Below are 25,325 nucleotides of genomic sequence, written 5' to 3' on the forward strand. Positions count from 1 at the left end.
TGTAGTTCAAATCAATTAGTTACAGACAGCACCAGTGAACTTCCAGGGGTCCACTTGGTACAAGAGGTGCATAACCAGCTACAGACACAGCAGCTTCCAACCATTCCCTCTCCTGCAGATGCCTGACTGCTCTGCCTGCATGCCTAATGATCCCCATGCAGAGACACAGAATAAATTATTACAGAAACAGCCATTATTTCTAATCATCATAAACTGTTTTTCCTGTAAACTTCAATCACTGCTAATCACCATCTCTTCCTTGCCATGGAGAGACCCAGTGCAATTAGGAGAGCAGTGTAACACACCTGAAACAGCATCACACCATTAATCAGATTTGGCTTATCATTCACCTGAATTATTCAAAATGTTACTAGAAGTTTAAATATTTTGTCTCTCTAGTACATCAGGACAGCCATTCATTTTTCCCTGTGAGAATGTACATGCACAAATCAAATCACACGAGTCAAATAAAAGAGATTAATCTCTGGATGCATTGCAGAACAGATTTGCAGGGCAGGAGGAGTCACTGAAGCTCCTCTTCCCATCCTGCAGGTTGAAGCACCTGTTAAAAACGCTGACAACAGAACAGCACCTGTGTTCCAGCATCAGCCTCACCTGTTGTGCCTGGAGATATCACACACCTCCATCCTCCCACCAAGTGTTCCGTGTTTACCCCGACACAGCCCCGGTGTCGCAGCCCGAGCGGGCGCTGCTGCCTGCTCCCCCTGCTCCTCACCCTCCCCAGCGCTGCTGCTGGCCCACGGGCCAGCTGGAAGGAGCAGGCAGCTCCCTCAGTAGCTCACGTGGAAAGCAACTGAAGGATCAGACCCAGCTTGGAGAGTGAGATGGAACACTCAGCTTAAGGACTCTCTTTGCAGCATTAAATAATGTGATAGTTCTGCAACAACTGCATTTGCAGGCAAATCATGAAAACACTGAATACTAAGAAGCTTCCTGATAACACAAGGAGAGCATCACCCATCCAACTGCCAGATTAGGAGGCAACTAAGCATCAATCTTTCCTTTAAATTCACATAAATCCCCCTTTCCTTCAGCAGGCTTCCAAGCTGGTCAAAGGCACGTTTTCTCAGGTTTCTAGTAGCAGAAAAGCTCAAAGCAGAAGAATAAAGTTGAAGAATAAAGCGTTCTCCTTCCTCCCCACATCCCCAGTCACCAATCCCAACACTCAGAGCATGCACCAGGGTGCTCCCTGAGGACACGGCTGCGAGGGCTCAGAGGAGCAGAGCCAAGGCAAGACAACTGCAGCTGGGTTGGTTTAGGCCCAGGGAGTCTCAGAAGCACGTCCAGTGCAGATAAAACCATCTTACCACTGACCAGAGCATGGGGCTCCTGTTCTGGGCAACAGAAAGCTGAAAAAAGCCAGGCAGAGCTCACAGATTTCCCTGGGTTAGCGTAAAGGGTGAGATGAAGAAAAAAGGGTGCAAGGAAGAAGGTGAGACCAAGAATCTGGAGCAGGGACAGAGGAAAAACTCTTAAGGAGAGACAGACCACAAAATGTGGGTTTTTTCTCAATTACTCAGCACATTTCAGGGGTGGCACTGGAGCACCTGTGATGCACAGCACGTCACCGGGCCAGACTTCTCACCCCTGCTCTGCACCACAGCACTGCACCAACTGCCCTCCATCCCCCAGCCCAGCACAATGCAAAAAACACTTGGAAAACCAATTCCTCAGCATTTCAACCACTGAATTACTTGGCCTAGAGACAAGACTCCAGACAGAGGCAAGCACTAATGAAAAATGTGACTTTCCCAAGCTGATACCCAGCAAAGCATGACTGAGCTCCTGGCAAAGAGCAGAGCAATCCAAACACATCCTGCAGCACCTGGACACCTGAAAAAGAGGGGATGTGCAGGCACCACAAGAAGGGATGTCACAGACAAGGCTGTTCCTTCCCATTTTAAAGCCTTTCTGGCCACTTGCTGATGTGATCTATCACTAATAAGGCATTTTTTTTATCTTTTAAATTAATACATAATAAAACCATTGCACAGCCCTAAAGGTCTTTCCACACAATGAAAGGTGGACACCTGGCTGGTTCCTACAGGAGAAAATCTCTACGTATTCCAGGGCACCAAGGGGTCACCAGGGCCTCATAGCACCTTTAGGGACCCTAAAATCTTACTGCATACCCCATGGAGACAGGGGACCCACAGAGGCCCCTCAAGGAATCCCAAAATTCTGCCCCATGTCCCAAAGCACCAAGGGATCACCTCCTATCACAGCATCCCTAAAGGTCCCTGCCCACAGGGAGAGGGGCCACGAGAGCTTCACAGCACTCCGGGGCACCCTAAATCCTGACAGCAGCACCACGACACCCCTGAGCTTCCCTGCACCATCAGGGGACCCCCCTATCCTGCCCCACACCGCAGGGAGAGGCAGCACCCCAACTCCTGAGGGAGCCCTAGATGCTCATTTCACAGCACCAAGGGGTCACCACAGCCTCTGAGCATCCCCAAGAAACCCCAAAATCCAGCTCTGCACCCCACAAGACCACTACAACCTCATGGCACCCTTAGGGAACCCTAAATCCTGCCTCACACCCCCATGGAGAGGGGTCACCCCGGGCTCACAGTGCTCCTGAGGGAACCCCCAGTCCTGTCCCACACCCCACGTTGCCAAGGGGCGACCGGGGTCTCACAGAACCCCTGGGGGACCCTAAAATCCTGCCCCACAGAGAGACGGGTCAGCCTTGCCCCGGCTCCTGAAGGAACCCAGTCTTGTCCCACATGCCACATCACCAAGAGGTCACCTCAACCTCCCGAAGCCCCGGGGAACAACGAGAGAGAGGTCATCCCCCAGCCCCCCACACCACTGGGCAGGGGGGTCTCCACAGCCTCACAGGACCGTCAGGAACCCCCACACCGCTGGGGAAGAGGGGGTCACCACAGCCTCACAGCACTGCCGGGGGACCCCCCAGAGCAGAGCAGCCTCCTGGCAGCGGGGCTGTGAGAAGCTCCCAAAGCCGCGGTGGCGCAGGGAGGAGCAGGAGCGGAGGAGGGAGCAAGGGATGGGCGATAGCGGCCGGTCCGTGTCCCCCCCACTTACCCGCCCCGCCATGTTGCCGCAGCGCCGACCGACAGGCCCTCCCCGCGGCCGCCAGGGGGCGGCGCAGCGCAGGCGCCGCGGCGCGAGGGGGCGGGGCCTCGAAGACTGGGAGGCCACGCCCCCTGTGCGGTTCTGGCTTTCCATTGGTCGCTCTGCCCGCCGCTCAAGGCACTGACTGTCACGTCACAGAACGACCCGCCCATCGGCCTGGCTGTGAGGGGGCGGGGAGTATTGCTGTCAATCACCGGGAGAGCTGCGGTGATTGGCCGATGACGAAGGGTGGGCGGGGCCGAGGGCTCCGGGCGGTCCCGGTATTCCCGGGAATGCTGCGGGCGCCGAGCGCGGGTTCGGGGGAGGACACGGGGATGGCGAGGGTGGGACACGGGCGGTGCCCGGCCGGGAGCGCGACGGCAACCTGGAGGGGTCCCGGCGGGGCTCGGCTGGTCCCGGTCCCGGTCCCTATCCCTGTCCCTGTCCCTATCCCTATCCCGCGGTGCAGCGGGACGGGCTGAGCGCCATGGTGTGAGGGTGAGCGGGGCCGGGCCGCCCCTGCGCCAGGAAACCCCTGCTTTAATTCTTTAAATGATTTAATTCTATTTTAATGTCGTTTTAAGTAAATAATATTTAATTAATACTAATTAAATAAATTTAATCGAATATCAGTAATGTTTATAATAATTGATCATAATTTTATAGTAATATTAATATATTAATGATAATAGTCACATTATATACAATACATTGTAATATATGTTACAATATAATAATACATATTGTAGCATATTGTATGTTATAATATTGTATTAATATAGGATGCTATATTTTTATATATAGTAAAACATAATAATAATTTAACATTTTTAATTGTATATTTTTTTTTAAGTTTAATTATTATTACAATAATAATTTAACATTTTTAATTGTATATATTTTTTTAAAGTTTAATTCTGTTTTAATTTAATTTTTAATCTGGCTTTGATTCTGTTCCTTCTCCAAAGAGGGCTGTGGTGGGTTTCCCACTTCTTTTCCTAAATGCCAAACTACCACAAGGCCGCAGAGCAGCTGTTGTAAACCAGGCATTGTGGTCTCCTTCAATGACATTTAATGGCTTAACTGTTTTCCCGGACTTCCCATCCGTCAGCAGCTGGCTGACACTAATGTTTGTTTATATTGGTGATAACAGTCACAGGTGTGTGGTAATGGGAGCTCAGAGCTGCCACCAAATCCCTCACGAGTGTCACACCCGGACCTGGCTCGTTCCTGGGGAGGGTCTCAGGGCTCCTCCAGCCCATCGCTCACCTCTCGGTGTCTGCTCCCTGCAGCTCTCCTCCCGCACAGCCGGGTCCTGTCTGAGCACTGACAGCTTCCAGCTTCAGGATGTGGATCTGGATGGGATTGGCTTGGAGCAGTGCTTTGCTCTGGAGAGGCAGATCACACCGGAGGAGAGGTGCTGAGAGGTGACAGAGCTCATCCCCCTGTGTGATGTTCAGCCAGGGATGAGATCCCAGCCGTGCTCTGAGGTTGGTGTTCTGAGGAAGGTGATGACAAACACTCCAACCCCAAAGTTCAGTGGTGTCTGCAAAGCCAACCCAAATATCCTGGGAGCTCTAATGCATTGGCAACGTGTTATAGCAGCTTCCTGCGTGGGCTTTGACAGCATAATAAAATATTAATACTGATTGTAACTGCTGGTTACTGCCTTGAGCAAGTACCAGAGTCAGCTGGGACCCAGAGGGGAATGCCAGGTCCATGGAAGACTGGCACTGAGGAGATTTTACCACAATGGCCAAAGTGGTCGGTGTCCCAGACTGTGGATGTACCTCAGTGCACAGCACAGGCCTGAAGGGAAGAAGAAATGGGGTCAGTGCCTAAATCTGCTGTGGGCTGATCTCAGCAGCACAAGGATTCTGTTTCCTGCAGTGAGATCCTGTTGCCTCTGCCTGCAGCTGAGCAGTTTCACTGTCCCTCGACAGAAATCACTGTGCCAGCAAAACAGCACTGGGAAGTGGTTGTTAAATATTGCAAACAACCCCTGTGCTCCGGGGTGGCAGCAGCCAGACCCTGACAGGTGACAACCTGAGCGTGCTGCCACCGTTCTCCTGCACAGCTGGAAAGGTGCCCAGCCTGGGGGCTCGGCTCAGCACTGAGATCTGGCTGAATGATGAGTTTTGTGGGGATTCTCGCTGCTCTCATCTTCCCAGATCTCTGATCTGTGGCCTTAAGGGAGTCTCTTGCAGCAAGAAATGCAGGAAATGCAATGTATGAATTCATAGGGAACAGCTGAGGGGGACAGTGAAGCAGTGTCCATGCTTCCCCATTGTTCACCATTTCAAAAGGGGGAGAAAAACAAAGCAAAGCTCCCCAAACCAAGCACAAAGGTCACACCAACTCCTCTGCACATCTGGGACTGAGGGGGACAGCAGCCCACACCTGGCTGCTCCTGAGCCAGCCCCAAACCCCCAAAGTCCCACAGCTCTTCCCTGGGGCAGGGAGCATGGGATGGATCTGGGACACACTCTGAAACCAAGAGCTTCACTGGTGCCTCCTTCATCTCCTGGAGTGAATCCTCTGGCTTCTGGCAGACAGAAATCTGTGTCAGGAGTCCCTTGGTGGGTTTAGGAAGGGGCTGGGCAGACCTGGCCACCCAGGCTCACCCCTCTGCCCTTCCTGTTATCCTGTAGGCTGGCAGCACACACTGAGGAAGTGAGAGATGTATCTCAGCACAAAAGACCACAATTCATAAAACAATGTCTGCTTCTGTGGGCACTTACTGTCCTGAGTAGCCCAGATCGGGGTAGCAGCAAAAATGCTGTCTCCAGAAGCCTTAAAAACAGCTTGAGGAGTGCAAAACAAAGTATCTTTCAAAAAAACAAGTGAGGTTGGCTTCAAAGTTTGTGGAGTTTTCTTAGTTTTTTTCAGTGAGAACAGTGATATTCATGAACTGGCAGAGCATCTAAACCAGCAGCAACAATGAAAAGCATAAACAAACACAGGCTGTGACCCCCCTGCTTGTCCCAGCTCACTCTGCCACCACCTCCCCTGTGGCTTCTCTTCCAGCCAAGCAGCCCCTGGGGTCTGGGACTCCCCAGCAGGGCACAGACCCTGCCACAGGCACTTGGGGACTGCTCTGTCACCAGTGAGGGGTGGCAGAGGGCTCCTCTTGCTCTTGTGAGAGAGCAGGACTGAGGAGATAGCTGGGCCCTGCTCAGGGCTGCTGTGGAAGGGCTGTCCGACCATCCCGGAGCCACTCTGGCAGTCACTGTCACCACCTGAGCTGGCACCGGAGCCCCTTTGCAGCTACACCCGCCACACTCACACAGACCAGGCTTCTCACAGCAGAGTCTCAGCCATCTCAATCGAGATTATCTAATCCTGGTGCAGTAATAAAATAGCAAAATAACAGCTCAAACAGGTGCCTCTGAGGATGGACCCCAAACAAAGGAAATCCGTGGCTTGTATACCCTTCAGAGTGTGTGAGCAGCAGAGTCTGGTGTCACCAGCTCCTGCTGTGTCCTGAGTGTCCTGTCCCCTGGCTGGGCCGCAGGTCCCCGAGGCCCTTTGTTGTGCAAAGGCTTGGAGAGGCCTCGTTCTCCTCCAAAGCTCGTCCCACAGCTCCATGGCCCAGCTCTGAATGGATTCGCTATCAGGGCTGGAAGGGGGCAGCAGCTGAGGGCAGCCCCGGGATGGGGCCTGGGGCGCAGGGTCGGGGGGTGTGACAGGGCCCAGGTGTGACAGGACCCAGGGGTGACAGTGTCGGGGGGTGACAGTGTCGAGAGGTGTGACAAGGTCGGGGTGACAGGGTCGAGGGGTGACAGGGTCGGGGGGAGTGACAGGGCCCAGGTGTGACAGGACCCAGGGGTGACAGTGTCGGGGGAGATGACAAGGTCGGGGTGACAGTGTCGAGAGGTGTGACAAGTTCGGGGTGACAGGGCCCAGGTGTGACAGGGCAGGAGGGGCCGCTCCTGCCGCTGTCTCCGGGCGAGCGGCGCGTCTGCGGCCGCTCATTGGCGGGAGGCACGAGCGAGCTGTTTTCCCATTGGCTGCGCGCCGGCGGGCGGGGCCAATCGCGGCGCAGCGCTTTGTTCTCCGAGCGGCGGCGGTTACCGCGTGGCGAACAAAGCCGCTCACGTTGCGCGGGGAGACGCGAGGCGGCCGCGCGGGCGCTGATTGGCCGAGCGCCTCGGGCGCTGGCCAATGGGCGGGGGCGCGCGGGGTGGGGCAGCCGTTGGTCCGGCGCGAGGACAACGGCTGGAACTCAACTCGCCTGAGGCCGCCCCGCGCTGGCCCGCGCCGAGAGCTGCTCGGAGCCATGGAGGTGAGGGACGGGACCGAGATGGAGATAGGGGCTGACTGTGCGCCTCCGCCCGTCACACACCCGGCGGGCCGCCGCGGCTGTCTTGGGCTTGGCTCCGTGGGCGATGAGGAGGTGTCGAGGCCCGACGAGCGTCGCGCCGGCCCCCGGCAGGTGTCCGAGCCCCGCTACCCCCTCCGCGCCCCGGCGCCCTCCCGTGTGGGAGCAGGTGTGAGACACGGAGCTTAGGCCTGTGAGGGAAATACCCCTCAGCATCCTGAAAAGCACTTGTTTGGGGAAAAAGGGGGAAAGTATGGGTTCGGGGGTGTCTTAGGGCTATCTCTGTCCCTACAAGTTTGCCCTCGTTCTGTGGGATCGCAGACTATACAAGTGTCAGGTGTCCCTGTGAACGGCAATCTCTGAGGAGAAAATATGACCCAGTAAGCTCAGGACATAGAGCCGAGCTCCACAATAACTTAATGTGTTCACTTATTTGGAAAATGTGCCAGAAGAACATAGAAAAATACCTGGGTGTAATAGTAGCGGGAGGTACGATGAAGATGACTTGGTGCATCGTCAGGGAGGTGCAGAAGGATGTGTTTCTAGAGAGCAGAGCTTATTCAGAACCCTGATCCTGGGTTGACTCTTCTGGATTTTTTCATCATTCCAGATGAGCTGCTATGGTAATATGCCAATAACTTTACTTTTCTGTTTGTTGGCTAAAGGGGCTTTTAGCTAGCTAGTTTAGCTTTTCTTTGTGTGCCTCACCCTTGGGAGAAGAGAAGAGCCTTCAGTTTTTCTTTCTCATTCCTTACTTCTGCTGGCCTGTGGTTTCTGGCACTTGGAGGGGTGTCCCTCCAGTTGGAGTCGTTTCTCCCATAGTTACAGAATGGAGCAGGTTTCCACCACAGCTCTCAGGGTTGTATTGTAGGAAATTTCCAGCTTCTGACTGCATCTGGAAATACACATCCGTGTCATCATGTTACTTAAACAGTGCATGGGAGCAGTGATGGAAGGACAAGAGATGTCCAGGAATGTGTGAAGGCTGAATAACTTCTGCTGCTGTTGGAAGAAGGGTTCCCTGCCCATGACAGGGGTTGGAACTGGATGAGCTTTAAGGTCTCTTCCAAACCATGGCATGATTCTGTGAGCATTCTTCTGTATTTGATGTTCCTCTGTGGTGGCTCTGATGGTGGGAAGCTCAGCTGGTAGTAGCAGGAAGAGTGTAGATTTCCTTTTGATCTGCAGCTTCTGTGTCTCTGAACACCTTTGGAGTTTTTTGTGCTTTGGTAGGTTCAGCTTTTCCTTCAGGGTAAATAGGAAAGTATTTTATATCCATATATAGAACCACATCCTTGAAAACTCAGATGGAACAGAATCCAGCAGTAAATTAGAAGTGTTAAAGAAGTTAACATTGGTATAAAATCCACAACTGTCAGCTCTTTATAATTGTGTCTCTATGTGTAGTTATGTCTGTGTGTACTGATGTTCGTGTCCTTTTCCCTGTCCCCACAGCCCAATGTGGCATTCTGTGTGTGCTGATGTCCCTGTCCCCACAGCCCAACATGGTGCTCTGTGTGTACTGATGTCCCTGTCCTTTTCCCTGTCCCCACAGCCCAACATGGTGCTCTGTGTGTACTGATGTCCCTGTCCTTTTCCCTGTCCCCACAGCCCAACGTGGCGTTCCGAGGAGGCAGCCGCTGCTGGGGCAGTGCGGAAGCGGGCGGGAGGCCCACGGACGTGTTCAGCGCTGCCCTGCCGGGCTCTGCCTCGCTCTATGCCTGCTACAAATCACAGGTTCAGTTGGCTATTGATTATTTTTATAGCTCTGTAAGAGTTTGTGTTGCTTGTGAACAGAATGGTCAGAACATGTTTCTAAAGTGGTTGCTTACACTGGTGAACATAAATAAGTGTTTGATTTAACTGTAGTAAATCTTCTTCGCTGTAACTTTCACCAGAAGGGACAGTGGCTTTTCTAATGCAGTCACTGATGAAGTTGTAGGGGATGTTTGGTAAAATGGTATTTCACTATTGTTCTGGTGAAATGTTCATGGTAATTGTTCTTCTGTTGGCATAAACAATTGCTGGCAGAGTGAGGAGCAAAGAACTCTTTTAGGAAAACTGGAAACTGGGTAAGAAGGAGAACCTTATTGCCTCAGATATTTCTGTAGTCCAAGCATTTGTATGAACCAGTTCTTAGTCTGATCAGCAGAAACTGCCAGGACAGTTAAATATGTCAGTTCTGTCTTGGAATTTTTGCCTTTCATAGCCATAAACTTTCACAGAGGCAGAAGACTCAAATGAAAATTCATTCCCAGTACATTCAAGACCAGACTTGCTACTTCTTCCATCCAGGACCTGTTATTTTGTCAGACTACTATGCTCCACAAAGGAGTGTATCATGAGTCTTTAACATCTAACCTTGCAAAAACACCTTTTATTGTTTCACTTACTAAGAAGGCCTATTGTGTGTAAACCAAACAGATAAGACAAAGATGTTCCTTTTCACTTAATCAGCATATAATGCATTTCCTCAAAGAACTTGTTCTAGGTTTTCTTCAGTACTTTAATACCCTTTAATAATGGGGAGAAAGGGGGTCTAACTCCTAACTCCTGTCAGGGATCAGTCAGCAGAAACTGGAGCAGCTGTTTTCAGCTAACATTGTTGCTGGTTTTAAGAAATCTCTAAGGATAGACAAGGGTCAGGTTGACAAAGGAGACATTGTTTATTCTGTGCTTGGTGCCAGGGGAAGTTTTCCACAAACCAAGCACACCAAGGAGTGAAAAGCAAGAGAATTTAGACACTAAAATTTGCATAAACCTGCCTGTCTGATCCACCATTCCTGCCTGCCTAATGCAGTCACTGAGCTTGTGTAGCCTTAAGTAAAATATCCCACCTCTGGTGATCTCCATCTTTCTTTGCTCACTCCATTACCTGATGCATTTCTTTAGTGTCATGGTAGATAGTAAGAAAGTGTTTCTGCTACGCTTTTTAGCTTCTTTTAACAGCCTTTGCAAATTTTTACATTGTAGCAATTTCTATACTAGCATAAGGCTCATTTCCATTAGGGCTAGGTTGTATAGTTGAGATTAAGATACAGGGGGTTTTTATTAGTTGAAAAAAAGCTACTGGGGGTTGAATAGTTAAAATCACAGCCTCTGATCTGAGTAAATTTACAAACACAAAAATTAGAATGTGATTTAATTGAATATCTATTTCTATATATTCACAAGGAGTACTAAAGCATTCCCACCTTTTACCCATGTATCTGAGGATCATTTTTATATTAACCACTGGTGGAATTTCAAAATTAGATGTTCTGTTCCATATCTAGGCAGAAATCTTGAATTTCAATTGTATTTCCTTCAGCTGTTGTTCATTAGCTGTACAGGTGCTGACACCTGTGGTTTGTCTTCTGTTTCTTTCTTAATGGGCCCATGCTCTGTGTCCTGTTGGCTACATTGTGGTTCCATTATTGATCAGGTCAGGAGCACGAATAAAAAGCATGAATAATACAGCATGAATATCATATACTGTAGTTTTAAGTGTAGTCAATGTTAAATAGTATTTGTTGTTTCCCTATCTCCTTAATTACATACAGGTTGAGTTCCCAGATTTGAGGCACTTTGGGAGGTGTTAATGGTTAGGGATTTCCTTTTATCTTTACTTGTATCCAATGGCCTTCTGCTACTACTTTATCTCTTATAGCTGAGCAATGATATTTACCTTCATCCTCCTTATGCATCAAAGGAAATTTTGTCAGATTTTTGTCAGATTCCCATCTAGTTGTAACATTAATTAATAATTTAAATTCTCTTCCATCCTTCTTAAACCATTGTACAAATGGTTTCTTGTTACAGTCTTCGACTGGACAAGAAAGAACAAAAGGATTACCTATATAAGTTTCATATTCAAAAAGGTTAAGGCAATTCAAGGAAACATGTCACAGTAACAATCTTAACCAATGTAAAACTCTACCAACATTATAGCAAGTTTGACATCTGGCACTCTCTTGGCAATCCTGGTCTGTGCAATTCTGTTTGTCTAAAATAATTACTGCAGTTGGAATTGCTACTACCCCTTGAGGGCATTCAAGTTCTATGTAAGACAGGTCTTCTTCCCAGGCAGAGTTCACAAAGTTACTGTTTAATTTTTTTAGTCCCAAAGTTTCAGAGGAGGTGGTTTCTGACTTCCCTGATCCTGTAAGTTTTCTTCAGTCCTGAATGGTGGTTCCACAGCTCTAGTCCTTGAAGTTTCACAGCTGTGTATGTTGTAAAATAAACCTGGTATGGTCCTTTCCAGTGTTCCTTTGGTGGCTCATTGTTCCATGGTCTTAGACCCAATCTCACACCTGGATGTGAGGAACAGGAAGGTCAAGATCAATCAGATTTCTGCAGTGAAGGTACTTGTTGATAGACGGCAAAAATCTCCTTAGAGAGATAACATAATTACGGCAAGTGTTCTTGGCCCAGATATTCACAGAAAGTGGTTTGTAAGAGACTACCTACCTATAAGGTCTCCTGTGTAGATTTCAGAAGGACTGAGTTTCTCTGGACCTAGGTATTATTCTGACCCTCAATAGTGCTGGTGGCAACATCTCAGGCCTCTTTGTTTTGTCCTTTATTCCTTCTGTGGAATGGTACATGGAGGTTTGATTGGGCAGGGTCAGCTCAACTGGTATAGCCTCAGGTGTTCACTGCCCAAGTGGCCTTCACTAAATGTAGATTCCCAATGTTTGAAGGTCCCACCACCCACTGCTTTCAGTGTGGTTTTTAACAGTCCACTGTACTATTCAAGCTCCCCAGAGCCTGGTGCTCCATACCCAGTACAGCAAATGCTTGGATCAGATTTGTTTCCAGTCTGCTCTGGGCAGATCTGTTGTTAACTCAACCCTTTGTGCCTCACGTTTGTTGGGTGCCAGTTAAGGCTGTTGTGGTTTGGGAATGGCACTTCCCAGTTCAGTTTTCCCACTGAGATTCTCCAAACCACACACTGATCTCTCCCTCCCCTGCTCTCCCCTTCCCTTCCTTGCTGTGGCACAGTGGAGAGGAGAATTGGAGACACAAAAGGCAAAGATCACAGGTTGACATATAAACAATTTACTGGGAGCAGCAGAGAGAAGAAAAGGAATGGTAACAGCAACAGCAGATAGAGGATACAAGAAAAGATTCACATGGAAAAATTTCCCAGTGATACTGGGTGGATCTCCATTTTCTTGGCTGGAAGTATCCCCTTCTCCCTGGAAAAGAGGCCCTTTCCCCCACCCCAGGCAGTGAGGTTGGGTGGTACAGAATGACTTCTGGGTCCTAGCCTTGCCCCTTCCCAGCTACTGCAGAAAATTAACCCTGTCCTGGCCAGAATCAGAACAGTGCTGACACACCTATAGGTGTCCTGTGCCTAGGAATGATCTCTTTCAGTAGGACCTCACCTACTTCCTCAGCTTGATTGGTTTGGCAGAGAAATGCTTCAGGCCCATAGGAAATGTATCAACTATTACCAGTAAGTTTTGTACCCATTCTGCCATGGCAGTGAGAGAAATCTATTTGCCAGTAATTTCCTGGTGTATTCCTTTTTTGGCTTGTCTTGGGGAAGGCTGAGGCTGGTTCTGTGCATGCACGCTGTGGTTCGCATTTCTTCACTATACTTCTTGTGATGCCTCCCATTCCAGTCCCAAGGGTACACAGTTTTACACTGATTTCCAAAAACTGTTGGGCTGTTCTTAAATCCCTGTGGTAAAGCAGTCCAGCATAATTGAATCTTTGGTCCCATTTCTGGATTTTCCCATTCAAATACAAACAGCTCCTGACTTTAGTGTCCAGTGGGATACAAAAGGAAGCATCTTACAAGTCCAGTACCAATACCTGTTACTATGCCTGCCTAGGCCTTTTTGGGGGAGGGGTCTCTGTTGATCACTGGGTGGTTGGGGAGTGCCCCCTACTCAGTTTCCAGCAAAGGTCAGCTCAGGACATGCAGAACACAAGCCTGAGTGACAAAAAAGTTGTGATGTGCAGCTCCAGCACCATCTTCTTAAACAATTGCCAGGCAGGATGTAAAATACAAATGCTTTCCATAAGCCTTAAGCAACATTTGTTTAGCACACCTGAGAGCACCTGTTTGTGTTCAAAAGAGGCATGAAAGGTGAGAATATGATCAGCTTCTGTCTCCAACAGAGAGCAAGGGAAGGGACAGAGAATTCTGCTTAAGAATATGGAGAATTCTGCTTAAAGACATTAACATGGCCTGAAATTGTTGTATTCCAAGTGTGTGGCTTGCTTACTTCTCGTGTGCTGGTTCCTCCAAGAGTGAGCTCAGTTACAACCATGTGCAATGACAAAATGACAGTTTGATATGTTTCATATTAAATAAATTATTTTGTTGTATATTAAATGCAGAATGAAGAAAATATGGAGTTACCTCAGGCCTACAGTTCTTCCCTTTCAACATCAGAGTACTCTGCACCCATGGACCCTTCCCTTTTGTACCCCGCTTGGTCTACATGTACAGATGACACCAAGCAGCCTGCTGCTCCTCAGGTTAACCTGAAATCCAGGTAGTCATCCTTGACAGGGAATGTGTGTGTGTGTCTGTGTGTGTGTGTTGGACTAGATAGATTATATTTTTTTTGTTTAATTTAACGTAGAAAGTACTTTGAATGAAGGAATAGTTTTTATTAATACACAGTTGTTTTCAGGATTCAGCCCGAAAGGAATGATTATGGCAGTGAAGCTGATTTGTATGGACTCGTGTCAGACATCTTGGAAGAACAAGACAAACCACAGCCATGCTTTGCTGAGGGGTGAGTGAGGTGCAGGTGACAGAAACTCCTTTCTCAGATCTCACTGTGCTCCTGAGTCAGCTCCAACTGCTGCTGGCCAGGCCTCATGTTCTGTGAGCTTTCTCTTCCTTATCCTCATCTTCCAACATTTAGTTTGGGACACTTGGAAACTTCTCCCAAGGCACTTAGATTGCATGACAGCTTCTGGCTCTCTGTTATTTACAGAACTTATTAATTGGCATTTTGTAAAGAAGATTTTATCAAGTGTTGTGGACATGCTGTATTCAGATAAATCCCCTGGATGTATGCCTTGGTCTGTTTTTTTATTTTAATCAGGCCTGAATTCAGACTTTAGGTTTCTTTGTTAGTGTCAATTCACAGAAAAAATAGACAAAGCACAGACTCCTTCACATTTGCCTGAACTAGGCAGAAGAAAATTCCATGCAAAATTAATGTTTCTTGCTGTTAGTGATACCTAAGCAATACTTGTGTATCTAAATGATACATGATAAAATAATTTCTTTTGCCTCTGTTCCTGCGCTAGAAGAGACAATTCCATAGTCATAACGACATAACACCCTTGTGCAGGTCCAGCAGCCTCAGGATACTTACAGAGCTCTCTGTCTTTTCATTTTCCAGGTCTAAGAGACAAGACAGGGAGCCCAGTTCTCAGGTTCCCAAGCCAGGCACTGCTTTTCCTTTCTGTCTTCCCAAACAATTCCAGTGATTTCTCTATGTGTGCTGAGTTATGTGTCTGAAATGAGGGAGGACTTCAGAGTCAGTCTTGATACCATGAGACAACTCAGTAATTCCTTCCCTATGGACAAGCAGGGCTGGTTCAGTACTCCCAGAACTGGCCTGCAATGGCTTCCAGACACAATTTCCCTTTTACTTAGTCTGTTTACAGTTCTCCTTGGCAGTCAGGGATTGATGGTCCAGTGTTAATTCATGCTGGTTAGTAGAAAGAAATGAGGTGTGCTGGGGTGCTGCCTCTGGCTTTACCTGCAGGAAGCAGTGCAGGCCAGTGTAAGGCACAAGTGAGGTGAGAGAGAAGCATTTTCTCTGGAGTGCTGGGACGTGGCTTTGGAAGACTGAGGGCTGTCTGGGTGACTGAACTTGGTGCTGAACCAGGAGTATTTCAGTGATGATGGACAGGGCTGATGGACCAGGATTTGATGTGTACACATCCCTTGCAGCTTGAAGGCCTGTCCATAGCTCCTGAGCTGTAGTGGTGTGTTTAGACAAGGCAGAATCAGTTTTCCCAGCTACATACGGGAAACTGAAGATGACAGGAGTGGGTAGAAGTTGAAGTCAAACATCTTGGAATCATTTGAGAGAAATTATTTGGGAATAATTAGTTTCTTAAACTTTGTTCTGTGTTTGGGAACGAAGAGCAGCAGCACAGATCAGTGTCTAACCATGTGTTTCTTGTTTTTCAAGGAGTTGCCCTCCCACCCTGAAGTCAGTGTGGCCAGTGAACACGACCAGAATGGAGCCCCATGAGCTGTTGCCAGAAGCCAGGAGGGCAGTTGTTGGAACAGTGCCCCAGCAGGGTTTCTGTGGCAGTGAGTCCATCCCTGCTGCTGACAAGCAGTTCCTGCAGAGTCCCACTCTGGTGGCACAGCAGAAAGCAGATGATTGTTACCGTGGCTTTGCTGGTGTGGACCTGGAAGAGCAGAGCTTGTACTCTGCCAGGAGCGATCGTGCCAATGGCTGCAACTTGCAGGCTAATGAGAGTATGAAGACAACACCTGTGTATCAGAACTACCCCTACCTGAAAAACACCTATGCAGCCCAAGCTGGGTACTCAGAAGCAATCAAAGACTCGGGAGCTGATGCTTATTCTTATGGAAGGGAGAAGCTGTGTCCCAAAGGAGCAGATGCACAGGTGCACCCGAAGCGGGCAGAAACATTCCTTCCACAGTGTCACAGATACAATGAGAACACAGATTATACCAGATACACTGAATATTCTCATGCTGGTAAAGCAAAGCCCAACAAGGGCACCAGTTGTAGCCTCCAAGAAAATAGAAAGCTGGTAAATGGAACCCCTGAGGCACCATCTTTGGATGCAGAGTCCTATGCTAAATTATTTCAAGTAAAATCAGGAACTCAGAAAAAATTTGAAGATACAATTTCAGATCAGCATGACTTTACATTTCCCAAGTCTGCAGGACTTGTATCAGAAAAACAGTTTGCAAGTGAATCTTCCTTTGGCACTGATTTTGGGCAAAAATTTGAATATGGACTAAAATCTTTTGCAGCTTGTCCAGGAAATAATGGTGTGGAAAAACAGCAGTTTTCCAAGGCTGATCTTCAGAATCCTGAATTCTATAAATCACTCCCATTGTTGCCCAGTGCAGCAGTCCCCTCAGCAGGTTCTAGCACCAGACCAGGGTGGATGAACATCCAAACCAAACCCATGGCTTCTGGCCCCTTCCAGAATCCAAGTCCTTTGTTGAAACTGAATAATCAGTCACCTGCATTTGCAAAAAGCTCTCGTCATTCTAATGATGTTTTTCAGTTGCCATCTTCAAATTTGCCTTTAAATAGTAATTTACTTCACAAATACTGTCAAGACAGCCCATTGCTCTCCAACCTTGAGTTTGGCTACAGCGCTGCAGAACGAGCTCGGGCGGCTGCGTGCATGGAAGCTCTGGTCAGGGGTGGGGAAGAGAACCTCATCGAGTACCTCAGTGAGAAGAAGTTGAAGCAGCCAAATGGATTCTGTGACAGTTACTTGGCCCAGCAGTTGGGGATCATTGATAATCTGAACAAACAGCGTTTCCAGCTGAAGCCACAGAGCGAGCAGTGTGATCTGGAAGGGCAGAACCAGGCAGATGGGGTGTTTCAGGACATGTACCAGGAGTTACTGGAGTCTCAGGGGCAGCTGCATCTTGGGGCAGGGAATGGGGACACCGGTGCTGGGAGCCTGCAGGCTCCAGGCATTCCCAACTGCATGGTGGGTGACTTCAGGCGGAACCGGCAGCTGGGCCCCAGCACCTTCCCCATGCGATCTGCTCACCTCATGGGCCGCTCCGTGGTGCCTCTGATGGACCCTCACACCTTGTTCTCCCAGGATGATCTCAAACACCTCTACCCCTGCTTCACGGAGAAGATGTACGGTGACAGTGCACTCTCTGGTTTTGTGTCAGCATTTGGATTTCAAAAGCAAGTTAAAAGTCGCAGTGGGCCTGCCAGCGAGCTGCATGTGAGACTGGAAGAGTGTTATGAGCAATGGAGAGCTTTGGAGAAAGAAAGAAAGAAGGTGAGAAAACCAAACTAGACTAATATCACAGATTTTGATGTAGATCTCATCCTTCTCAGTGCAGTCACAGATCATGGGTAGTTCTGATGTTAGGAGTTGAAATGCTGGATGGGACTTCAAAGTTACAAGTTTGTTTCGCTGTGTTTTGGGACAGAAAGTGAAAGGTGTGGAGATTTGTAGCCTGGCTGGAAGCATAGCTAATGTTGTATGGAATGTTGCACTAAAAGCAGGAATTCAGGGGATTTTCCAGTCCCCAGGGCTGGGGAAGATGTGTTCATGAGGAAAAAAGATGTGCTATACATTTTCTATTAATGCAATAAATACCGTGCCTCTGGAACTTTAAAGCAAATCCAGTAAATATGTTTTGAATCAAAACTAAATTATTTTAAAAAAAACTTTAATTATTTCAGTTCAGTCTTTTAGGAGCTACATTGAATTCCTACCTCTGGTTTCCCTGAAGGTTTAAACCTAAGGTGTATTTGAAGGGGTTCTTTTTTTTTCCTCAGAGGCTGAGGGAAGGGTCATTTAATTAAAACCCTTGCAGTAAAAGGCTCAGGTACTGCTGTGTGAAGCCCTGCTAAAAGCAGTTGCCTTTTTTGGTCTGTAGGAAAACTTGTCTTCATTTCACCAGCTGAGATGGGGTTTGAATTTCAATGCCTGGGATTGTCTATGGGGGAAGCTGGGCCAAATGTCACCTGGCAATAGTGGGGCCTTTGAGAATTCTCCTGTGGCAGCCCCTACAAAGAATCCAATTCCAAGAAGATGTAACATGGGGATTTTTTTGGTGGCGTTTCCTGATAAAAGGCAGTGGTTGTTCTGAATAGAGGGGCTAAGGAAAAGTGACCACAGCATAAGGAGAGGAGGTGGTGTCTGGGGTGCCTGGAAAGTGCAAGAATGAAAAAGGTGGCATGTGCATGATCAGGGGCCATGGGGGAGAAATACAGTTTTATCACAGAATCCCAGAATGGTTTGGGTTGGAAGGGACCTTAAAGCCCACCCAGTGCCATCCTGCCGTGGGCAGGAACACCTCCCAGTATCCCAGGTTGCTCCAAAGCCTGGCCACAGACACTTGCAGGGATCCAGGGGCAGCCACAGCTGGTCTGGGCACCCTGTGCCAGGGCCTCACCATCCTCTCAGGGAACAATTTATTTTTAATATCTAGTCTAAACCTGCTCTCTATGTGTGAAGCCACTCCCTCTTGGCACACCATGCTGTTGTTAATAGTGGACCACTATGAAACCATCCAAGAATTGCAATTTTAAAACAGATTCAGCTAATTCTATGTTGTTGTGGGTATTTCAGAGTGACATAACAAGAGGATGAGTGAGATGGAAACTTGGAATCTTGCAAAGTTTTCAAAATAGTTTTCTGATGGCTAAATAAAATATAGAATCCTGGAATGGTTTGGTAAGGACCTTAAACACCATCCAGCTCCACCCACCTGCCACAGGCAGGAACACCTTCCACTAGACCAGGATGCTTAGGAAAAAAATCTTTCTGTAATTTAATCTGTACAAAAATTAGGTTAATTGCTGACTGAAACAGTTTTATTTTAATTTTATGTGTGAGATCCACATCTGTTTGGTCATTTTTTTTCCCTGTAATTCTGACTTACCTCCATTTTATTTCCAGGCAAAACCAGTACAGGCTGTAGTCAGAGTGAGCAGACATAGCACTGCTGGAACACGGTGTGTTGGCACGATTGCTTTAGTTGAACTGCTTTGAGTAAAGCAGTTGTTCACTTAAAGCAGGTGATTGTCTCACCAGAGGGTTAAATCTCAAATGCCTGAATCCTCATTGTCTCCTTTAAAAAACTCCAAAACCCTGATGGGAAGAATTTTAATCTGATATTTTTTCTTATTTCTGTAATGAAGCACACTCTACATGTACATTCTGAGGGAGTTGTTCTTTTGTTTTCTGCAGACTGAATCAGCTCTTGCTAAGAATTTCCAAGGGAAGAAGGTTTCCAGTACTAACAACATTCCAATTCCAAGGCTGACATCAAATCCATCAAGGGTTGATCGCTTAATTGTGGATCAGCTACGGGAACAAGCCAGAGTGAGTTGTAGAACTAAAAAATAATCTATTGAACTTATCCTACAGAACTTAGAGTACAGTGTGAGATAGGTAAGATGATCAGAGCAGCTTTTCCCAAAATAGCTTTGTTCTTCAATGCTGTGCAGGGAATAACATTTCAGCAGTCCCTGTTAAAGCTTCTGCAGCTCCAGGGTGCTGTTTCCAGGGAACCACAGAGAGGCTGAGGCTCACAGTTACATCCCCATGTGCCAGGAGGACGTGGTTCCTGGTGCAGGAGCATGCACGTGGTGCAGCATCCAGTCCTGGAGCCTGGGCACAGCTCTCTGGGGTGCTGCATTCAGAGTTGCTCAGCAGGGAAATGTTCACTGTGGATTTAGAAACACTGTGATGGAGGAGGTATTTGTGGGAAAAAACAGGTATAGTTAATGTTTGGAATATGTTGACATAATATATTTGCTTGAGAGTCTGGTATATTTTAATGCAGAATGATTATTTGAAGCACCTTCAGCCTGAGTTTCTGTTACAAGTTTGCTGTCTAACCCAGAGAGCCATAACCAGTAGGGCAAGAGAGGCTGGCATCTGCTGAGCTCTGTGGGAAAACCACGGTGCTGGTGACAGCCCCTGGGTCCATGGGGAGGAGGGAGCACAAACTCTGCCATCAGAATGCTGAGGGGCTGCTGTGGCCCTCCTGGAGACCAGAGCCATTGTGCTGCAGGCAAGGAGAAGCAGAAACCAACCCGTCCCCCCTGGCAGAGGATGTGGGGTGAAAGGGTTCTGGGAAATGTTTGGTTTGGAGGCAGCAGCCTGTCCTACCTGCCTCACACAGGAGAAATAATCTGTGGAGCTTTGTCTGCTCACTGCCTGCAGGACCTGCCTGGTGCTGCTCATCCATCTGAGTGATGGACTGAAAGACATGGATGGGCTTAGTGTACTGTTTTTAAACTCCTGCTCTATGAATCCCAAAAGAACAGCCTTACTTTCCATGTTTAGAAGGCTTGCCAGTCCTTGTCCTGATATTTTAAAACTGCCTCCAAAACAGGGCTTAAGCCTCTCTAGCCATTTGAGGAACACTTCAGGGTATATCACCTCAAACCCTTGTTATGTACCTTGTTTTAAGGTACTTTAATGTTTTTAGGTATTTTTAAGGATGCTCAACAGCAGAGTGGGGCTGTTAAACCTGGATTCTAAAACTGGAAAGCTTGGTAATGGCCAGGAAGGAACCCTGGTACAAAAATGTGAGAAGCTGAGATGGCTGAATCTGGGATTAACTCTTCATAGTTGGAGCATCCAGTTAAATCTTCTTGACAGTCTTATGTGTTCCTTTAAGACATGAAGTGTAGCCGTGGCCTGAGGAACATCCCAATTTGGGGATTTTTAGTTTCTCTTTTTCTGCTGATCAGTAACCAGGTTCTCAGTGTTATGTGGCTGTGGTTGAGGAGTCACTCACCACTGGGAAACCCACAAATCATGTGACTGGTGTAAGATAAGACAACAAAGATGCACATTTTCAGTGGACTAAACAAACCTGAATTATTTCTGAATGTTTGCTCTCAGCTCTCTTAGTGCTGAGTGTTCATCCCAAAGTCATCCCACATGTGGTTCCACAGCAGCTTTTCCTTTCCCAGAGCCGCTGTGACTGCTGCTGGCCCAGGCTGCCCTGCACAGCACAAGGGGCCCATCTGGGTTTTCACACAGAAATAACAGCAGTGCTGTGAAAAGGGAAGACCCTAGTGCTCTGCATTCAGAAACATGCACATTGCCCTGAAACCACCTTTTGTTCATGGATGTCTCAAAGCTGTACAGATCTGGTATTAACCAGTAAGCTGAGTATCCTTACTGGGGTGTTGTAGCTTTGCTGTTGTGCTTTGCACACCCAGCTGTGCCACAGCTTTGGGTTTGGAGATCAACAAATCGCAGGTAAGAACTTAGAACTGCTTTCAGCTGTAACTTCATGAACTGTTCTCAAAAGAAAGTAATGATTATCATTAATCTGTTCTCCCTAGTTAGTTAATTTTCTTGTAAGTGTGGATGAGTACAGTGTGAACCCCTGTAAGATGTGAATTGTTCATTAGATTGTGACTTTACTGGGGAAGATGGAGCGCCTGCGCAGTTCTCCGCTCCTCGCCAACATCTCCACTGCTCTGGATAAACACCTGGAGTCGATCCATGTAGTGCAGGCTCGGAGGAAGGATGAAATTGTCAATGCTTCCAGTCGGCAGCGGCATGGCCCTCCCAGGTGCCAGGATGAGAGAGGTATAGCTGTGCTTATGTACATTTATAAGGTAGCTGGGAAGTTGAACATGTCTTGAAAAATAAGTGAGGTGGGTTGTAATTAAAATTTTAATTTACTTTTCAGTGTTAGAGCTTTGTCAAAGACAGACTGGGTGGGGTTTGGATGAGGTTTTGAGGAGACACTAAAACTGGGTTTTAGAGATAAATAGGTTAAATCAATTTGGAGGTGGTTATTCAATTAATGAACTAGCAAGGAATAAAAATTAGTGGGGTTTTTTGATAACACATTGAGGGATTGGGGATGTTACTAAGCTATTGCCTTTTGCTTCTCCCTGTCCCTCATATTCCTGAACTCTCCAGCTCTGTCTTTGTCTAAAACTTCCTTGGTATCTCCATGCTGAATCTGCCCAAAGTGGCCTTGGGTTACAAATGGATTTCCTCTTCAAGCACCTTCTGTCATAGACTGGTGTAATTACAAGTCATATTTTGGATGCATGCACAAAAATACAATGGGCAGAATGTTTTCATTCTTGATGGTGTCCCAAACAAGCCAAATATTCAGCTTAATCTTTCACCAGTGCACAGGCAGATGGCAGGTTCCCTTGTCTCTGAGATGGGAGTCAGGGTAAATTCCTGCTCCTTGCAACACTCTGACCTCCTACCTTGTGTCAGAAGATGTCTTACATTTCTGAATCTTCTCATCTCTTCTGCTCTTCTTTCTACGACTGAATTACAGGGATTATTTTACTTCTTTGGGGTGCAGTTCTGTAATTCTCAAGTTTACCTCAGAAGATACACTGAAGCATTCTTTCTTTTCACCTGTTCCCCATCATTCTTGTTTCTCTTTACCTTGACTGAAGATTAGGGGACTTGTTAAGGTGAAGGGGTTTTTTTGGGTGTTGAAGCCCATGAAAATAATTGATTTTACCTGGCTCTATCAGATCTGTGAGCTCTCTGGAACAGAGTAGTCTGGGAAGGAGTTGTCAGAGATCCAAATTCTTGGTGCAGCTGCTGGGAAATGAGAGGAGGCTCTGCACAATGGATCTGATTACTTACCTGGGGGGGTGGTGCTTGGTCCTGTGTCTCCCATTGCTGTCTTGGGGTGTTGAACCTGAAGCAGCAGTTGGGGAGGATTTTTTTTAACAGTAAATTATTGGATGCAGTAATTGTATTTGCTGTGTCAGGCAAAACCTTGAGGGAAAGGCCTGAAGCTCTTCTGGTTTGTTTGGGAGCAGGTCTTGCCCAGCCCTGTTTCCACAGCACCTGATCACAGTTCCATCTGAAATGACATTAAACATCTGTCACAGAATCACAGGATGGTTTGAGTGGGAAGGGTCCTTAAAGCCCATCCAGTGTCGCCTCTGCCATGAGCAGGGATACCTGCCACTATCCCAGATGGCTCCAAGCCCCATCCAACCTGGCCTTGGGCATTTCCAGGGATCCAGGGGCAGCCACAGCTGCTCTGGGCAGCCTGTGCCAGAATAACAGGACCACAGCCCAGCTGACCCTTTACAGCTCTGTGGTTCAACACCCATTCACAGAACATGACCTGTGTGCTCCAATCCAATGCCCCAAACAAGCTGTTCCTTCACCCACGGTAAGGATTTCTTGGCAGGACAGGTGAAGGACCCACCTGTGACCCAGAAGGGGGGAGGGTGCAGGTGCCATCAGTGTGTGTGTGTACATGGAGCAGCCCACCCCGAGGTGCAGCAGCAGGAAGGTGCTGTAACAAACTCAGAACATAAAAACCTGCCTTGCTGTGTGAGGGCACAGAAATTGAGAGCCAGCTTTAATAAACCTGTAAAGGGACAGGTAAAGACACAAAAGGGACCAAAGGTGAGGGCAGCCCCTGCAGTGCTCCAGGACTAAAGGGCCATTTCTCCCTCTGCAGTGGTGCTGGCTCTGGCCACGGCGCTCCGAGCCCTGTGCCTGGCCACACGCAAGGTCCGCACCATGCTGTGGTGCGCCTTCCAGATGACCCTGCCCAAACCCTCGGCTGGCAAACGGGCTCGGGACAGACTGCCTCAGGAGGGGGCAGCGCCCGAAGAGAAACGAGCGGAGACACCCCTGGCTGCGGCCCCGGGAGGGCCCAGGGAAGAGGGTGCAGAGGGGCTGTGCACGGACCTGCTCCGCAGTGTGTATGAGAAAGGAGAGATGAATTCCTCATAATTTTTTGTTCTTTTTAGTTTCTTCAAAGTTTCAACTGCTAAAGTTCGTATTTAAAGCTGTATCTTGATGGGAAGTGGGATTTGCCTTAGGGGCTCTCAGGTTAAGCTGTTAACGTGACAGGCAGAGTGAGAATGTTAGAAAGCCAAACTGGTGAATGTTAACTTAAAATAATCAGACTAATTCATTAACAGCCAAGATATTATTTAACTCCTGTGGGTGAAGCCTGGTGTCCAACTCTCCCCATAACTCCTTTTAGTTTTGCTTTAGGAAATAGGTTTTTAAATAATGATTCTTAAAGACTGTGATGTGACGGGGTGTGAGGTTGGTGTCAGATCAGATTGTGATGTAAAATGGTTTCCTTATTGAACTAAAACCTGGAAACAGGAAGTAAGAAGACTAGGAATACCCAATATTCATGTAAAACTAGATATTTAAAATACAAATGTTTATGATTTTGAGATTTTAAAGTCTACGTTTGGGAAAAGCAATATGCACCAGCTTCCACTAAATTACCAGTAGAGGAGAATTGCTGTGTGAAACCATGAATTTAGTGAATGTGTTCAGATATTTGGAATGCTCTTGGGAACAAAGGAACTACTGTTGTAAAGTATTTAAGCATAATCAAAACGACAGGCAGATTGTCCTGCAGAGCTGTGAAGGAGCTTCAATAATGAGCATTGTTTTTAATTTAACTTCAGAAAAGGTCGTGCCAAGTTCTGAAATTTGGATTTTTCTTAAAGTTACTAGTTTGGTTTGAAATTCGATTGTCAGCTTAGAGACTTCTTAGTTCCCTTCTGCATTTGGGCAGCTCCCAGCACTGGTGTTTGCTTGCAGCTCTCAGTCTTTAGGAGCAGGAGTGCTGGATTCACCAGCACCCAACGCTGGTGCTCAGGACAGGGAGACCCACAAGCAGTAGGTTAAAGTTACTGAGCATGCTTGCACACCCTAGTACCAACATGGCTCTGTTCTTCCTGCTGCTGGGAATGCTGATATGCAGAAGGGGTGATGGCATCAGATGAATTGTCATTAGATGATGTGCAGAACTGACTGAGAGAGGCTCAGCAGAAGGTGGGGTGTGATCACGGCAACGACAGAAGTGCTGCCGGGTGAGTGGGGCAGAACAAGCACAGCTTTCTAACAGTCACTGCACTGGGGGTTGTTCAGTTTAACCCAGGCTGTGTTGATGTTAAAGCAAAACTGACTGTGCTGACTGGAGTTGTCTATAAAAAATAAATTCATTTTTGTTGAAGACCTTTTGTTCTGCAAGTGTGCTTTCTAGGCCAGGCTCCTCAAGCCTGAACCAGCACTGGGGGGAAGCACTCTATGGAATTGAGTTCAGGATAAAGCAAAGGGGATGCTAAAATCCCTCTCTGGGGAGAGCCATGACCATTAACATCAGACGTGCCAGGGGAGCTAGAGTAGGGCATGTTTCTTCCTTCAAACATCTCAGCTCCAAGCTCTGCATTGCTAGGGAAGGCTGATG

The 25,325-nt window shown here is 47.6% G+C and overlaps 2 protein-coding genes across 3 annotated transcripts in view; one reads left to right on the forward strand and one right to left on the reverse strand.

Moving 5' to 3' along the window:
* NSF (N-ethylmaleimide sensitive factor, vesicle fusing ATPase) overlaps window positions 1-3,135 on the reverse strand; it is a 72,174-nt gene extending 69,039 nt beyond the window's left edge. For both annotated transcript variants that reach the window (XM_005532607.3, XM_014261175.2), the window contains exon 1: window positions 3,070-3,135. In XM_005532607.3, the coding sequence (XP_005532664.2) occupies window positions 3,070-3,081 (12 nt within the window). In that variant the 5' untranslated portion in view covers window positions 3,082-3,135. The remainder of the gene's footprint in view (window positions 1-3,069) is intronic.
* A 4,090-nt stretch (window positions 3,136-7,225) lies between these two features.
* MEIOC (meiosis specific with coiled-coil domain) lies at window positions 7,226-25,091 on the forward strand. The gene is made up of 8 exons (XM_088068104.1): window positions 7,226-7,384; window positions 9,032-9,157; window positions 13,754-13,911; window positions 14,053-14,157; window positions 15,577-17,404; window positions 19,328-19,462; window positions 21,514-21,694; window positions 23,565-25,091. Exons 1-8 carry the CDS (start codon window positions 7,379-7,381, stop codon window positions 23,840-23,842), a joined length of 2,817 nt encoding a protein of 938 aa, XP_087924230.1. The 5' UTR covers window positions 7,226-7,378; the 3' UTR covers window positions 23,843-25,091.
* The last annotated feature ends 234 nt before the right edge of the window (window positions 25,092-25,325 follow it).

The sequence above is a fragment of the Pseudopodoces humilis genome, chromosome 29, assembly GCF_049639895.1.
Source record: "Pseudopodoces humilis isolate 2021_Gansu_Grassland_sample_001 chromosome 29, ASM4963989v1, whole genome shotgun sequence".
NCBI lineage: Eukaryota > Metazoa > Chordata > Aves > Passeriformes > Paridae > Pseudopodoces > Pseudopodoces humilis.